A 16,732-nucleotide genomic window follows, 5' to 3' on the forward strand; every position below is an offset into this window, starting at 1 on the left:
CTACTCTCCCTCTCCCGCCCTCTGTCCTCCCATACGACGGAGATTCCTGTGAGACGCCTGAATGCGCCGTTCACCACGGGAGACGGCAATTTTGGGCCGTTTTTGTTAGAGCTCACCACGGGTGGCGGCCGCGGTAGTATTTTATCGAGACGCAAGAATGCCAGTGCCCGGCCGCCCTTTTGCGGCTAATTAAGAGCGTATCTAGTCGTGCTCGGCTAGCTGCGCTAGCCTGGCTTTAATCTGCGCTGTGACGACATTGGCATTTCTCTTTGGACCGTGTTTCGCTGAGAGCCACCTGCCCCCCGCTGCGACGTTATTACAGGAATACTGAGTCAGACAGACGAAGCGTGGGATGTAGAATTAACGCTGGGAATCTTGTGACTCACCTGACTCTGACTCTGCGGCTGGAGCGACTCTGACTTTGCGTGGTAGATGTATGTAAGCTATCTCACGCAGCTCCGCACCCGTTTTAAGAACAATGGTTTCGTTGTCTTGACGCAAGTGATGAATGATCCAATCCTCCTTGCACTCCTCTGTCCTCCTCGTCGCTTCTTGTGCTCTTGTATAGGCTTTTCCGCTGTCTCGATACGGCTCCAAGCACTTCTTCTGCTCTTGCATGGGACGCGCCCGTTCTTGTTGACATCAACTGCTTCTTCTACTGCCATAGAAGCGTCTCTGGCTCATAGGAAGCGACGTCCTCTGATGTTGACTGGCATGGCTATTGATTGGGGACCGTTGTGTTGTCCATATCGCCGCGTCTCCAATGACTGTGCTGTATCTCCCGCTGCGCCCGTCTTTTCGCCGGATGCTTGTGTGTACTGCCTTGCCGTCTAAAGCTGTCCTTTCCTTGACTGGCGGGGTGTTGTGTCTTCTGCATAGACCGCCCGTTTGCTGACTGTGCTGTATCTCCTGCTATTTCGTCTTTCCGTTGGCTTTCAATGTGTTATTCGGCTTGTATAGCCGTCCCATTCCGCCAGGCCCACAGAGCTGTGTTGGCCGCGGTCGACCCGCTCTTCTGGTCCGGCCACTGGTCCACCGATTAATAGCGATTAGTTTCGCTCGACTGACACCGTTCTAACGTCCAATCCGCGGCGGACCGAGGCTCGGTAAACGGTCAGAGAAGAAAACGGCAGGCGGTGGCGCCGGGTGTCTGGACGGAGACTTTGGTATTGACGGGGATAGGAACTGCGATTGGGACGGGAACTAGGGGCTGTGAGCATGGGGCTAAAACTGGAACTGGGATGGGAGCACTAACGGAAAAGAGACAGAGATACTGGAACATTTGGGCTGGGTAAGACAGGAAATTAAACGGATATTTGATATTTGGAAAGAGATTGAAAACTGGGATGGTATTTATGATTATTAATGAACTAATAGCTTTGATTGGATCGAAGAGTAGACGGGCTCACCTGGGTGAGACAGAGCCCGAAATGAAACAGCAGATTCGATAGGTGGTTGATGTGTCTGTGTCTCTTGGGTCCTATGAGACGTCTTCAGCCTTGTGTGCGACTATTCGCCCAACATCTCTACGAGGCAGATGTGACAGAACAAATGTTTTAACAGTCGCCTGACAAACACTGGTAGCAGTGGGATGGAAAACACAGTCGACGTTGTGTTTGCACTTCCAAATCCTGTTTGTGGTGAAGTGTTTGACCTGCTGTTCGGAAGGTGAGGCTATCCCCGCGGGAGGGGGCTCGGGGGAGGTGCTTACGGGCATCCGGATTCGCGCGGTGGCATACGCTCCCTCTCTTCACCCCTCTATCATCCACGTCCACTGTCCACCGTCCACTGTCCACCGTCCACACCTGCCGGCCGTGTGGCGGCCCTTTGTCCCTCCCCTCCGCGGGACCGAGCTGTTTTCCGGATCCCCGGCCGGTAGACCGGCAGAAAAACAGCATTTTGTCGGCACTGCGGTGGCCCCGGCCCCGGGACGTGTGCGATAGAATGGGCTGAGGTGAGGGGGACTGGAGTGTTTGGCACATTTCCGCGGTGTGCCGCGGAAGGGAGTGCGGTGGACGTAGGATGAGGCAGGATGGTCATGATGGTGCGGCAGGGGCAGCTGCGTTTACAGATTCGTCCAAGTCTTGTCCTCAAAATACTTGGCTTTGCACTTGCAGGCATGGTGGCGCTAAAGCGGGCAAACTACACGCTTTTGTTCAACGATCTGAAAACACAACCATGAGGAGCAGAGTCAGAGACCGTGCAGACTTTATAGACTGTGGACAAAACGTCACGGAAAGCACAATTGTTCACTGTCCAGCACACATCACCTTGTTGATCGCTCGCTTTGCGCGCAGACGGCTGACTTTTCTGTTTATATTCTTCCGCCTTTTGCGATCTCGGAAACACGATAGATTTTAATCAACTTCTGACCCTTTCGTTTCTACAGTTGTGGTAGCGCCATTGTCGTACCTTTGTGTCGTACGTTTTGTGTCCCGTTCGTGCTCCTTTCGCGGTCGCCCCTGATCCCCGTTTTATCGATCAACCCTTCACTCTAACCTGAAGTCGGGTGAAGGGGAATGGTTGGGGTGAATATACAACACCTCTTGCTTCAAAGATACCGCGCCAGACCCTTGAACGAAGAAGGCAAACAAGCCGCACGGCCGCATTAAAACTAGCTCTTATCAGGAAGGGAGATAGGCAGATTGGTTGAGAGGGACGGGAGAAAGGTCGTATGTTTGGAACCTCTGAAGTCAAGTGGAAAATCGGCTATGCCTTAGCCCTGAGACCAGGAAGATACCATGAAGGCGCGTTTATTCATAGGAAATGAGATATTTGGATCTTTTTGCAAGCGTTATTGGACAACAGTTACGTAAAAGAAATATTGATACCGTGTGCTTTTCTGTAGATATCCTGCAACTTCATCTCCAAGAGGTACCAGTATGCATTCAAAAGTTCTTCCTCTTTTGAAGACATATGTTCGCTGACTTCGCTCGCCCTCGCTGACCGCTATCTCTTCTCTTTTCCAGGTGGTTCTGCCACTTTGATGACGATAACTACGTGAACACGGCTCGGTTGGCGGAGCTTCTATCTGGATACAGTCCTCAGGAGGACTGGTACCTGGGCAAGAACAGCATCCGCACTCCGCTGCAGATCATGGACCGGGCGCACAATGGGGTGAGTTTCCACGAGCTTTCTCCTGAGGGCTTGAGCATCGCGAGTCCCTGTACATACATTGTCAGGAAGCCTGATAAGTGATAAGCACAGCTTTAGTGGTTGTGCCGATCGCGAGTGAGCTCCCACACAGGATAATTTATTGAACGGCACGGCCCATATGCTCCGGGTGATGACGGGTTCCTGCATAATGCTCATTAAATGACAAATTTGGAATTGCAAAGCTAGGGCGAAGTGGGTGATCACAAGGCGCGAGCCCCTGCACATCGCCAGAGACCCTGGGAACAACACAAGTGGTGGATGGCAGGCGGCCGCGTCTGAGATCCATCCACGCGTTACTATCTATACTGAGGTTTGATTGACATCTCCGCTTACAGGATGATGTTTGCACACCTGATGCACTCGTGTTGCGCAGCACATCCCATTATGCGCACATTCCAAGAACCAGTTTAGAACCAATCAGGTGGAAGGGATGGTAGAGGGTGGAGCGAATGCGTTACAGTTAATCCGACATTTCTCATTGCTATTTTTCCACGATGAAATGATGTTCAACCCAACCTACACGCAACAACGTTCGATGCTTCAGAGTTGAGGGCTAGCGGTATAAGACAAAGTGTTTAAATCGTTTACTAACAAAATCGTTTGCTTCGTTTAATTATGGATGTTTTATGATTTGTGGACTCTGGACTCACTCCTAGCCTTCCTTTTACACTTTTGTTTTTGCAAAATCTTACTTGCTGCTACCCTGTTTTCTACTGGGCTGTCCCTGCTTTTACTTGTCCATTTCTTCTCCTCCCCTCTCCCTCTCTTTCCCTTTCCCTGCTCTCTCCAGTCCGAAGTGACACGCACTTCTGGCGGCTACGCCCAGGGCGCGGTTTAATTAATTCTCCTCCGAGAAAAACCTGTCAGCAGCGCCTTCTTTGATCGCCGCCTCCGCCGCCGTGTCCCGCCGCGCCGGGTCGACCGTCGCTGCGCCGAATTGGCCTCACTCGCGCCGCCGCTGGCCTCAATTTGAGCCCGACGTGCCGCTATCCGCGCGGCATCTGCGGCGCAGCGCCGCCAAATTGGCGACATTTGCGGCGCGGGACAGAGCCGTAATGAGCTGCCGTTACCTGGCCTGCCAGGATGCTGCCAGAGGTCACCGGATGAGGCGGTGACTGGCGGCTGGTGGGCTGGGTCATGCTAACAGCGCGGGAAAGCCCGGCTCACACCAACACCCGGGGGCAACCCCTGAGCTGACATAGCTCAGAAGTCACCGGAACCCAGTGCGAAGCCGCCGTATCCGCGTAAACTTGAAATGAAAAGCAGAGCCGGATCGTATAGTTGCCGAGCTGGTGATCCGGACACTGAAATATATTGCGCTTATATGACATTTCTTTGAATTTGATGAAAGATTATCAACATAACTGATAACATGCTTGCAACTCGCTAGGCCCATGCTTCCTCTCAACTGTAAATGCTAGGTAGGATCTTTGAGCGTGCTTCCCCTCTTTCCGGTGAACGGGATGTTATTGTCATCCGCGCCAACCCTTGTCGTCGGCAGCGGTCGAGCCGAGCCTATGAAGTTGTCACTGCCTCTGACAGTTTTACGATGTTCTGGGAGACGGAGAGGGACCCATCGATGGACCGGTCACATTAGGGGACCGGGCCGCAAATATACCCGTCACGAAGGGAGGTACCGGAGATGGCAGAGGGAGCGACCGCAGATGAACTGCCTCAGAGACAATCTTCGCGGAGGGCTCAATCACTCAGTTGAAGGGTCGGTATCCCGGGTGGGCATATTCACTCACTGAAGGGAGGTGCTGCTATTGCTAAAGAGAGGGCTTACCATTCTTTACGGGAAGGGTTGTTCCAACGCCTGGGGCTTCCGCGCGTCAAAGCATGGACGAGCCCGCTCTGGCGAACAGAAGCTGAGTGGAAAGACGAAAAGTCATTTTGGCAAATTCGGGCGAAGCGATGAAAAGCAGTGATGGAGCTGGAGGCGAGAGTCAAAGAGAACGAAGCGGAAGCGCGAGCGCTATGTGAACTAGGCTCCAAGTCGGCATGGGTGGCACATTCAGGGTCGCACAAACCCACAGCTGAATGCGCCGAAGCGTCTGCCACATGCTGGGGGAGGTGATTTGTGGGCCGTGTGGGAGGTAGCCGACTCAGTGGAGTGAGAGCCCCGGGGAAGTGTGAGTTAGTATGCTCGAGTGGAGTTTTAGGGAGCCGTTACGCACGATTTATGTCTCAGCTTCTGTCCTCTTGGTAGAGTTAGTATCCCTCCGCCTCGGCCTCAGTTTCAGTCGCAATCTAAAGATCGCTTCCAGCTACAGTCCCAAATTCAGTCACCTAAGTCCCAGTTTCAAACTCCTATCCCACTCCAATTATTAGCCCTAATCAAACACTAGCCCCAGCCCAAACTCTAATCCCAACTCTTTTATAAAAACAGTCAAATTCGACCCTATGAAGTCCTTCATCACTTTCATGAAGCCAAGCGCCAGGTGTTTGTCACGTCCATGACCTCCACCCATGACCTCTGTCCTCGTTTTACCGTATCCCCGTCGACCCTGAGCCATGTGTCTGCCGCCTGCCTCTGACGACATAGGGATGTCTCTGTCCAAATACACAGAGAACGCGAACCAAGTCCTGGCGCACGTCTTCCCGCCGGATGTTCGGATCCCGTCACAAACAATACAGGGGTCGACACAAGCGCGCGTGGTCCGCGCGGCGGCCAGCCAGCTGCCGCGAGACATTCCTCAGGCCCCACTCCGCTATTTATCTTGGTATTTTATCTGACCGCTGCTTTGTCTCGCGTCGTGGAGAGGGGCGGAGCGAGTTGACCCTTTTGCTGATCAATTTTCCAGCTTTGTTCGCTGCTGTCGACGGTGGGACCCGGGAAGGAAGAGGGGAAGGGAGGGGAGTGAGGGGACCGAGGGAATTTGAGAGAAAGGTCAGGGCCTCAAGAAATTCCTCAGCCTTATGACGGCGGCAGAAACTGGAGACGCGTAGTATAAAGTTTCTTATCTTCGAGCCTGTCCATTTGCTACATCTTTTATCATGATAGTAACTAGTGCCAACAAGCGCAGGCATATCAAGAAAATTAACCAAGGTGAAATATTTGGTACAATGACTCAAGCGATTTATCTTTCACAAAATGTTGTCTCAAAGCATGTGAACGCAACATGCTGGTTTGGCCACTTGTGAATTATAAGATCTTAACAGGATTATTCAGCTAAAATTTTAGTTCAGCGACCTCAGGATTTTTGGGTCATTTCGTATGTTCCGGCTCGTTGTCACAAGTCGCCACCTGGGGTCAGTGCCCGGTCCCCTCGGCTGCACCACTATACCAGTCCGTCAGCTCTACCCCACCCCTCCGACCGGTGACGACCGCCTATTGTTCCGGTGTCGGTGCCCTCTGTGCCAATTCTCGCCAAACGTGCCGTCCAGCTCGTCAAAACCTGTCGGCTCTTCTACCGCCGCCGGCTGAGGATTCCTCGTCATACCGGCCTGACAAGACCGTCTTCAACACCCTGCTAATCAACCGGACCCACGACTGACCAGAGCGAGCTTACGCAACTCGTTTGGGATGTCACAGCGCAGTGTAATCCGGGCTTTAATGCGCCTCACTAGAAAAATACTGCCGCCAGAACCTGTTGCTCGGTTGCGAAATTTTCGAAGTTAATGAATTCCGTTGTGAAAATCACTCCACACGTTTTTCTCGCTGGGCGCAAAATGACCTCGTAGTCGGCGCGCCCCTAACCCCCAACAAACAAACAAACAAACAAACAAACAAACAAACGTTTTTCTCGCTAGGCGTGCCTTTCGCCGAGACGCGCTGATCTGGTCTTTGATGTTGGCTGGGCTCGTCAAATCATCCCTTCTTATGATGAAGAGATGTGTAATGATCTGAAGATTCTTGTATAATGATAAGGATGCGTCTGCTGATGGCTAACATTGTTTCCTTCTTTTGATGTTGCAGGACCGCGTCTCGTTTTGGTTCGGCACTGGCGGCGCCGGATTCTGCATCAGCAGGGCCCTGGCACTGAAGATGTCGCCCTTTGCCAGGTAAGGATTGAACGTCTGCGTGATGTTTGTGGTCGTGTTCTCTTGGAAGTTAAGTTGACAGGGAAATTTCAGAAGTGGATTTAGTGCGTTCAACTGCTTTCACACCTTATGACAGGCTGGCGAAAGATATCAATCCTCGAATATCCTCTGAGAGCTCTGATTGTAACCTTTTGAAGCATTTGACTTGCCGTCGCTGGACAACCTGAGTGTCACCAGATGAGAATCCGAACGTTTCCATCAAGCGCCGCCTCTGCCCTCTTGTGGCTTGCATCCCTATGTAGGATGCCTCAGTTGAGACGATAATGTCCGGCTCTCCGACACTTCGTGCATACGAACATTCATCACAGAGGCCTATAAGGCTACCGGTTGACAGAAGACGGGTCGAGCAGGCACTCCGATTGCATCGATTTGGTGGTGTCGAGAGTTTGCACTTCAGAGAGGCGTGCCGAGCATGTCATTATGAAATACATTTAAATACGTTTTCTTCTTTACATTCTGGCGTGAAATTGTGTGATAAAGTTCACAGAAATGCTGAAACGATGGCAACTTGAACTGCTCTCGCATTGCCAAGCTGGCGAAGAACGGAGGCAGGGAGATAGCTGCGTTCTTATATGATTAAAGACCTTGTTCTGGCATTCAATGGTTGCCCATTTGAGGAAGCTTGGGGCTGGGATAGAAGGGGAAAGCTGTTTTGCTTCTTTTCCATCATCAGAAATGTCCTTCTTTCGCTCGCTGCGCGAGTTCACGCGTCGATGCATGTCATCGCATACCACATGTTCAGAGACGCGGAAATCTGTCAGCGCTGACACAGCTCTGCTGCTGTCATTGGTCGCCAGGCCGGCTGAACGCTGTGTCAGCACGACGTCCGAACACGACAGGAAGCTGGTATCGGCCGACACGGCATCTAACTGATCAGCTTCGGTATCGCGTGACTTGAGGCTTCAGTGATGTCGTATTATGTCACATGGGGAATGAGAGATACCCTGCGGATGGCTTCATTTGTTAGGCGCTGTTCCCAAGGTCACCGATCGCACATTTCGCCTACCCCCAATAAAATACAAAGAATCCACGCGGTAGCCCGATTTCCTTTTCCCCTACCCAATCTCTGTGTAACAAAGGCCTTATTCACAGTGCCGGCCAGACTCGACCAAGCCTTCTTTCTTTGCGTCTCTGACGAGTGGGGTCGTTCGGGCGTCCTTAGTCTTCCGCGGTTACCTAGGCAACCGGCAGGCGTCAGCTGGCGTCCGTAACTGCCTCAGGCTCTTCTATCTAGCACGTGTGGGGCGCACAGTGTCGGAATCGCCTGGAAATGACGGTGTGGCCGTGTTGGCTGCACTGACCTCGCTCGTTGTGAGTCCGAGAATGGTGGTGTCTGCAGCGACGAGCCTCCGCTCGGCAGCTGGCAGGCACCTGCTGCCCTCAGGCGCCGTGCCGGCCCCGTCAAACTGGTGCAACTTCAGGGACGCCAGAAGTTGCCGAGATGCGGGCGGGTGGGCTGGCTGAGCATGAGATGATGGTAGTTTCCTCGAGGTTACCCAACAGCGTGTTGTTTTGTTAAGCTACTTATCCTGCTTGTGGATACGGCTTCAAGCAGGTGGTAGCCCTTTGCCAGGTGTTTACCGTCAAGTCACATTAGTTTCATCGAGTACCGCCACGTGGCTTTGCCAATCAACACCTGGCATGGTGATTTTTTACCTCCGACCCGAAGCCTCTAATGGTTAAGAAACCCCAGCAAAACTTCGATAGTCATCTCTACACAAAACCCAGCCGCGCTCCCGCACACAACTCTCGCCTGTCGTGCCGTAGCGTGACAGGATATTACGGTCGCGAGTCGCGTGCTCGGCCGGCAGGTGTACGGGGAGGTGATTGCGTTACACTGAAGATTTGGGGTCCGGTCGCGGCCGTCCAGGGCCGGGGCCGAGGGGCGGCTGGACCAGCGGGCTGGCCGCCGCTGTCGCCCGTGGCCAGTCGTTTCTTATTGAGGCGTTTGACACGCGCCAACGCGCCATGTCAGCCGCTGATCGCTGATCGCTGATCGCTGATCGCTGATCGCTGATAGTCAGTGGGGTGGAACGGACCCAAAGCTGACGAATGGCGCCGTGGGCCTTAGTTGTTTGGTTTGGAAGGAGCTACAGGGAGTGGCAAGGTCTTCGGAGAGAGAGATGTGGAACATAGACCTTGGTGTTCGCTAGACACTGGACTTGTATGTAAGGCTATGGTCATTTGGGAAATAGATGGAAACGTTTGACCAATGACTTTTTAAATATGCAGTAAAACAAACTTAAAGTTTTAAATCTCTTCATTAGTAACTTTCTCTGTCGACTGTCAATACAATGTCGTCACTTCTCGATTCAATGATGTCATTTGGCGATCCACTGACGTCATTTATCTCTCTGTTTCAGCGGTGGCCGGTTCATGCGGGTCGGAGATAAGATCCGTTTACCTGATGACGTCACAATGGGCTACATTATCGGTGAGTATTTAGGTATCAATGCCGAATACCCGTCCTTGTGTTTAAATACTAGTCATCCTCTTGGCATATATGCTGTCGTAGATTTAATTGCTTATGCCACGCACGCAATGACACATACCTAATCATGCCCTTATATACGTCATCGTCAGCACGTAAGAAAATGAGCAATAGTTGTGGGTATTAGGTACACAATCACGGCCTCCTTTGGTTAGATGCTGGCTGAATGCTATTGGGGACGGATGATCTTGTTTGCTGCTGCAGCTTGGTTGAACACATTATGAAAGCTGGGTAGTGTAACCGTTAAATCTCCTGTTGTTTGGCGAGAGTGTTCGGCAGTTTGTTTGTCAGATACCGCCTGGTGCCGATTGGCTGGATTCCGCTGTCGGTATCGCTTTTCCACGTCATTGGTCAGTGCAGAGATGCATGAGCCGCTGTCTTGTTCAGTTACAGTTTACGTAATGAGTCAGGCTATAGCAACTCTTTCCGTTCCACGGACATACGACGGAACGCAGACACGCACACAAACAACCTTCAAGCTTTAGCGACTCGATGTGACAGGTGACTTTCGTTGTGGCCTGGCCTGTGACATGACCTGACCGTTGACCTGTGACCTGTTTCAGAGCACCTGCTGAAGACGCGTCTGACTGTAATAGATGAGTTTCACTCTCATCTAGAGCAGATGAAGTTTATCCGGCCTACAGAGCTGGATAAACAGGTGAGCGTGCTCACTTTTCACAAACCATCAGCTATAAAATGTTGCACACATTCACACCGGACACAAATCCACAAATAAACTCAATAGAGATTCGCTAGGCAAATCGGTGTATCGGTGTTCAATGTAATGTTTTTTTTTCAACAAAGTCATCACATTTTTGGTAACGTTTTAGCGGCATTTTGTATCTTATAATCGCCAAGTGTACAAATAACATATGCGAAATAACAGTGGCATCCACAGTGATGCAAATGGGGTTCACGAGTGGCCATAAATACCAAAAATTCAAGTTAACCAAACCGAGTAAATCGCTATATGGCTAAACAAAGAAATGTTTGGTGCATCTGAAATCCTATAGTTTTCATATTTTGGTCAAAACCGGCTTCGTGGATGATTGTCAGAAGTCGTGACATTTTCTATGTCGTAAAATGACTGTCAGATATTTGCAAGTTCAAACGCCGCTAGCGTGCGTTCATTTAACACAAACTGCAAAAATTATATATGGCAATGATCCCTTAGGCCTGCTGCTTCTCATGCCGGGTCACAAAAAGCCCCATCTTTTTTGGTTTGGCGGTGATCTAATCATTTGTCATCATGTTGCAGTCGCAGTTTTTTACTAATAAATATTTGCTTTCGTTTCACCTACAGCAGTTTACACGGCGTGTGCCCGTTAGTGCACCATACCATAGCATTCCCTAACCATTTCTGAGTCACACCGTGAAATAATTAAGGCGCTAGCACAGGGCAGAACGGCGCTATTGAAGTTTTTGTCCGGCGCGGTCGGGTGTCGCGGTCAGGGCGGATTGCTTTCACAGCGGTTTGCAATTTTGACAGACGTTTAACTTTGAACTGCTATAAGTAGGTCAAACATTGACCTTAAGTCAAAAGTAATATGCTCACTCGCGAGATCTTGTCAAGAGCAATCCGTTGGTTTTTGTCGCGAGGCGCTAGGACACTTCGTTTAGGAACAGCAGAGGGATGCACCGACGAACCCCGGCTGTGGCCGCCCGCCCGCGGCGCGGCCGCACGGGCCGCCCACCGCGCCGCGGCACCCGACCGCAACGGACGAAAACTTTAGTAGCGCCGGTGAGCCCTGTGCTAGCGCCTTCATTCTTTCACAGTGCGACTCAGAAATGATTAGGTAATGCTATGGTATGGTGCACTAACGGGCACACACTGTGTAAACTACTGTAGGTGAAACGAAAGCAAATATTTTTAAATAAAAAACTGCGATTGCAACATGATGACAAATAGTTATGTCAACGCCAAACCAAAAGAGATACGACTTTTTGTGACCCTGCATTAGAAGCAGGAGACTCTGGGGATCATGGCCATGTATAATTTTTGCCATTTGTATTAAATGAACGCACGCTAGCGGCGTTTGAAGTTGCGAGTATCTGACAGTTATTTTACGACATAGAAAATGTCACGACTTCTGACAATCATACACGAGGCCAGTTTGGACAAAAACATGAAAATCATGTTTTTTCAGACACCCCAAACATTTGTCTGACTGGCCATATAACGATTTATTCGATTAGGTGAACTTGAGATTTGGGCCTTTTCGGTATTTATGGCCACTCGTGAACCCCATTTGCATCACTGTGGCATCCCAGCAACATATTATCCGATTCTATCTCACGAAAACGTTCATTGCAATGCGAGACCCCCTTTTGAGACTGTACTAACGACTGCCGATCCGGAAGATGACCGTTTCCGGTCCGGAACTTGACTGTTTCCTATCCGGAAGCTGACCATTTCCGGTGTCTGTTTCAGATCTCGTTCAGCTACTCCCAGTACGCTGATGAGATGAATGTCGTCGATCTGGACATTCTCAGTGAAGAGAAGGACCCCACTAGGTAAGAACTCTTACAACATAGAAGGGCGACCTGTTTTGGAACTCGAAATTTTACCACGAATTATAACAGGGTTCAATATGTGTGTGTTATGATTCCATCAATCACCCCATATCTACATCTGTCCACATACAGTACCTGGTATGCTTATGGGGCCAGACAATGCATTGGTAGGGAGCCAGACGAATGACGTGTCTCTGATAAAGCAACTGGCGTGTGTAGCATAAAACGACAACTGTTTCTGGTTATAACTATTGGTGTGTTTGAAGTAAATCAACTTCGTCTGGTTATAACTATTGGTGTGTTTGGAGTAAATCAACTTCGGGGCGAAAAAGAAAAAAAAAACAAATGTTATGCCTGGAGAGTCGGACAGCTTATGTCTGTAAGTTCAGACAGGTCACTTCTGTAGGATCAAACATTTCCTGTGTCTGGGGTAAGTTAGGTCACGTCTGTACGATCAGACAACTGGCGTGTCCGGACCAGTCCCACGCTACGGCTATCCTCCGCTCGGACCTGGGACAGGCAGTGTGCGGGACGAACCTCATTACGAACAGGTCCAATCGCTCATTAGCGGCCGACCCCAGCCAGGGCTGATGGGCGATAGGCAGCCAGGGGTAGCGGGGGCCGGTTTTTCTGGGGCGTGGTCCACCTGTCTCGCAGTGTGGGAACCGGGGACATGAACGGGGGAGGTAGGGGAGGGATTAACCGGGGGCTAACTAGGTGGTCTGTGAAAGATCCGGAAATGTTCTAATTAGTACATGAGACGGTGTATTTCGTCATGAACTGCGGTTTTCGAGATGTTCTCTATTGACAATGTTTCCCTTTTCCAACAGGTTCTACTCACTTCACTGTCTACTACATCCGAAGAAGGCGTTTTGCCCCCGCTGACGTCACCGCTCAGACCTGTGACGTCACTGGAGTCACAACAAGCAGGGCTTTCAGAACTTACCACTCGCGATAGACAGTGCTGCCACCTACTGAGTGGCGAATGAGCTTGGAGGAGACGATGGTTCACCTACGATAGTGCCTTTGGATGGCCCTAGCTGTGCCAATGGGCTTTGCTAGTGGATGGTGAACCGCACTTTGGGTGCTTCTTGCTAGACTGGTCTGAAGCGGAGTCGCCCTAGGTTCCTGCGGGGTCGCCAAGGGTCTTACAAGGCCTTGTGGAGTGATGTTGAGTACAGGGTAGGCACTAGGCAGGCATAGACACAATAAGGACATGGGTGGTCGCCTAGACATCCAGGTCCCCATTTGTGATCTCCAGCTGCAAAAGAGACAGTATGGCCATATCCATTTGTCATAATGCGTGTCGGGTAAGAGTTGATGACTGTTTGTGCTCCGAGGAGGACAGAAGGCTCGAGCTTTTAGTTTATGGTTTAAAGGGAATATTTCACACCCATTTAGCCTCTTAAATGCACTTGATAAAATTGTTCAAATCGCACCAGAATTGCATTCGATGTTTCAAAGTCGTTTGATGCTTTGGAATCGGTTCGTTCAAGCACGTTTGGTGTTGTGATCTATCCCCTTTATACGAATGCTTTGTACGTTGATGGCTGTTCAGGTCGTGTTGAGAACCATACATTACGTTCCATGTACTCGGTACTTTGTACCAAGGCTCTATAGAACTTTGTACCGTACGTGTACCATGTGCCTTGTACCGTGTGCATTATACCATGTGCCTAGGACTGTGGATCATGGACTGTGGATCGTAGATTTCGGATCATGGATCATGAACTGTGAGTGATTCCGTATCATTCTGTTCCGACGGCAGAAGACCTGGCTTTGCTGCTGCGGTGAAGCCAGCATGAAAGGCATAAGTGCTTAAGTTACGGCAGAACTCAGAGGTGATGCTTAGCTGATGTGCAATAAGCGTATGCCTTCTGATCGTTCCGAGAGAGCTTCGGCCCACGCCACTGGGCTGGGAATCATTCGTATGTCGTTGTGCTGCTGTGATAGTGTAATGGGTATTGGGAGTCATGAGATAGAAAATGCATGTGACAATACAACATTGAACTGTGAAACTATTTGTTTTTGTTTCGTGTTTGTGTCTTGGTAGGTCGATTTGAGGCATGAAACTGGAGAACTGACGATCAGCTTATGCTGAACCTATCGCACTTCATGGGGTCAGAATACGAATCGCAATACTCGATCCCCGTAATTAATGAAGCACGTACGAGTGAGGGATAGCTGATGAGTTCATTCCAACAACGGTTTCTCTATCCTAGATGGTTTCAATCGCCCCGAGCCAATGTATTATGTACTTAGGGCTAATGTAGTTCTGTCTTAAAGTCTCAGCCAACGTCTTGTTGTTTTTGTTTTGTTGGGCTAGGCTCTTTTGGTCTGACGAGACCATTTCAGAGCTGGAAGGAAGATATGAATTAGGGGGAGACATTGGTCTGGGCGGGCACCTCGGTGAATCGTCTGGGCTGAGCCCGTCGAATGGACAGGCCACCCAGCCCACTGATACTGCGCCCGACTAGAGCCTGCTCCTGATGTGGAGCTACCCGCATGTTGAGTTGCCCGTCCAGCCTGGAACAGGGGTGGAGGCGTTAAGGAGAAGGATTTGATTATCCCGAGGATGGGAAATATTTTGCTGTGAAGCAGCGTTCTTTGGCCGTTCCGCCGCAACTAGCGCCATCTTCAACGCCTTGTTCTAACTTGACAACGATGCTTGGCGGTCAACCAAGGGGACCTGGGCCCAGTTGTTATAAGATAATTGGAAAGGGCGACCCGACAGATGGGTTCACTATAGCTACCCTTACACACCTGCACCAACGTTCCCAAAAGTGTCCCTTTTTATAAGTGACACTATGGCAAAGTGACGCCGACTGCTGACTGGCCTTTCTATAAAAGCGAGCCCAGGGGCCAGGACTCTAAACCAGGGCTGCGGAGTCGGAGTCGGAGTCGGAGTCGGAGTCGGTCGGAGTCGACAGTTGTGACCGGAGTCGGAGTCGGAGTCGGAGTCGATTTTAGAAACCCGAGCCGGAGTTGGAGTCGGAGTCACCGAAAATCTGTCGACTCCGCACTCCGCAGCCCTGCTAGGTCTGCGGAGTCGGAGTCGGGAGTTGGAGTCGGTCGGAGTCGACAATTCTGCTCGGAGTCGGAGTCGGAGCTGGTTTTTGAAAGCCGGAGTCGGATTCGGAGTCGGAGTCGCCGAAAATCCATCGACTCCGCAGCCCTGCTCTAAACTGCCAGATATGTTTTTGGTTGTGTGGTGAAGCGTTCCTCGGGTGTTCCTTGGCCTCTCGGCCGTATAGCTACTAGCTAGCGTCATCTATAGCACCCTGAGCTGACTTGGCAACGATGCTTAGCGCTCACTAGTCACTAACCAAGGGGACCAGGTTAGGTGGCGCTACCGTCACACCTGATCGAGCCGCTGACATGTCAGGAGCATTGACGATACCCAATGCCCATTGCCCCTAATGACGGGATTACTGGAAAAAATTTATAATGAGGCTATCCCATCTGTCTGAAGAGACAAAAACATCTCTTGGTCATTGCTAGTGGCTCTCTTGAGTCAAAAGTTATTGCCGAAAACTTTTTTTCGTGAAAACGGCTATTTTTACAGCTTTTGCCCCCTGGAGGCTAAACCGTTGACCCAGGGCCTATTTTAAGACAAATGGACTGGGGTGGCCAGGCAGTGGTGGCGCCCCTGTCTCTTGTGTGGGCGCCCCCCCCCCCCCCACCAATTTTCAACTTTACTTCCAACCAGCTTCATCCCGTTGTTGCTTGTAGATAAATATAAATAACTCGCCACGCCACTGCCCCGAGACACTCTCCAGATTTTGAATCGTTTATGACTCTGTACCTAATGCCAAGAAAGATGCATTGATAACCAGTGTTGTAGCTAATTCATAGGCGGCGGAACGGGGGAGCACCTGGGCACCGTTCCCCTTTGATTTTGGCATTAAACCGTGCCGGGCCGGTGCTCCGCCACTTCCGCGCCGGGCAGGGGGGGGGGGGTGTCTGAACACTAACTCGGCTCCTGGACCACGTAGCGACATGCGGTAAGCGGCATTCGAAAGAACATCCGAAATAAGGACGAAAACACTTCGGCCATGTTTTGTGTCAGGTCAAAAATCAGGTCACCAGAGGTCATCAAAGATAAAATGTTGGCTATTCCAACATTTTGGAAACTGCCAACGGGAACCGTTGGCAGTTGGCACTCGGGAACCGTAAGAGCTAAAGCGCCGCGAAAAACTCAATCGTTAGCTCTTTTACAGGCCTTTCTGTAAAATGTTCTCAGATTTGACCTCAGGTCAACGGTTTAGCCGATCCAGAGGGCTCCAAAAATAACCGGTTTTATTAAGTGTTTTTTTTTTCCGGCAATAACTTTTGACTCATAAGAGCTACGACATTACTTTTCCCAGCATCGTGTTCCTCGCGTCGAGGCGCGTCGAATGAACTATAATTTGACCTTGAAAGGTCACTTGAAAATTTGACCTCAGGTCAAGGTCATGACCTGACCGGAAAAGGTCATGTTACATATTGGGAAGCGCCCCAATAGTGGTGGGCGCCCAAGTAAAGGTA

The 16,732-nt window shown here is 50.7% G+C and overlaps 1 protein-coding gene across 1 annotated transcript in view; it reads left to right on the top strand.

Annotated features, from left to right (window-relative positions):
- LOC122371733 (fringe glycosyltransferase-like) overlaps window positions 1-14,218 on the top strand; it is a 29,341-nt gene extending 15,123 nt beyond the window's left edge. Inside the window, exons 3-8 of the mRNA XM_043348336.1 lie at window positions 2,970-3,117; window positions 7,076-7,161; window positions 9,564-9,634; window positions 10,255-10,349; window positions 12,123-12,205; window positions 13,036-14,218. Of these exons, the coding sequence (XP_043204271.1) occupies window positions 2,970-3,117; window positions 7,076-7,161; window positions 9,564-9,634; window positions 10,255-10,349; window positions 12,123-12,205; window positions 13,036-13,090 (538 nt within the window). The 3' untranslated portion in view covers window positions 13,091-14,218. The remainder of the gene's footprint in view (window positions 1-2,969; window positions 3,118-7,075; window positions 7,162-9,563; window positions 9,635-10,254; window positions 10,350-12,122; window positions 12,206-13,035) is intronic.
- Window positions 14,219-16,732: the final 2,514 nt, after the last annotated feature.

This window comes from Amphibalanus amphitrite, unplaced genomic scaffold (genome assembly GCF_019059575.1).
Source record: "Amphibalanus amphitrite isolate SeventyFive unplaced genomic scaffold, NRLGWU_Aamphi_draft 001274F_arrow, whole genome shotgun sequence".
NCBI lineage: Eukaryota > Metazoa > Arthropoda > Thecostraca > Balanomorpha > Balanidae > Amphibalanus > Amphibalanus amphitrite.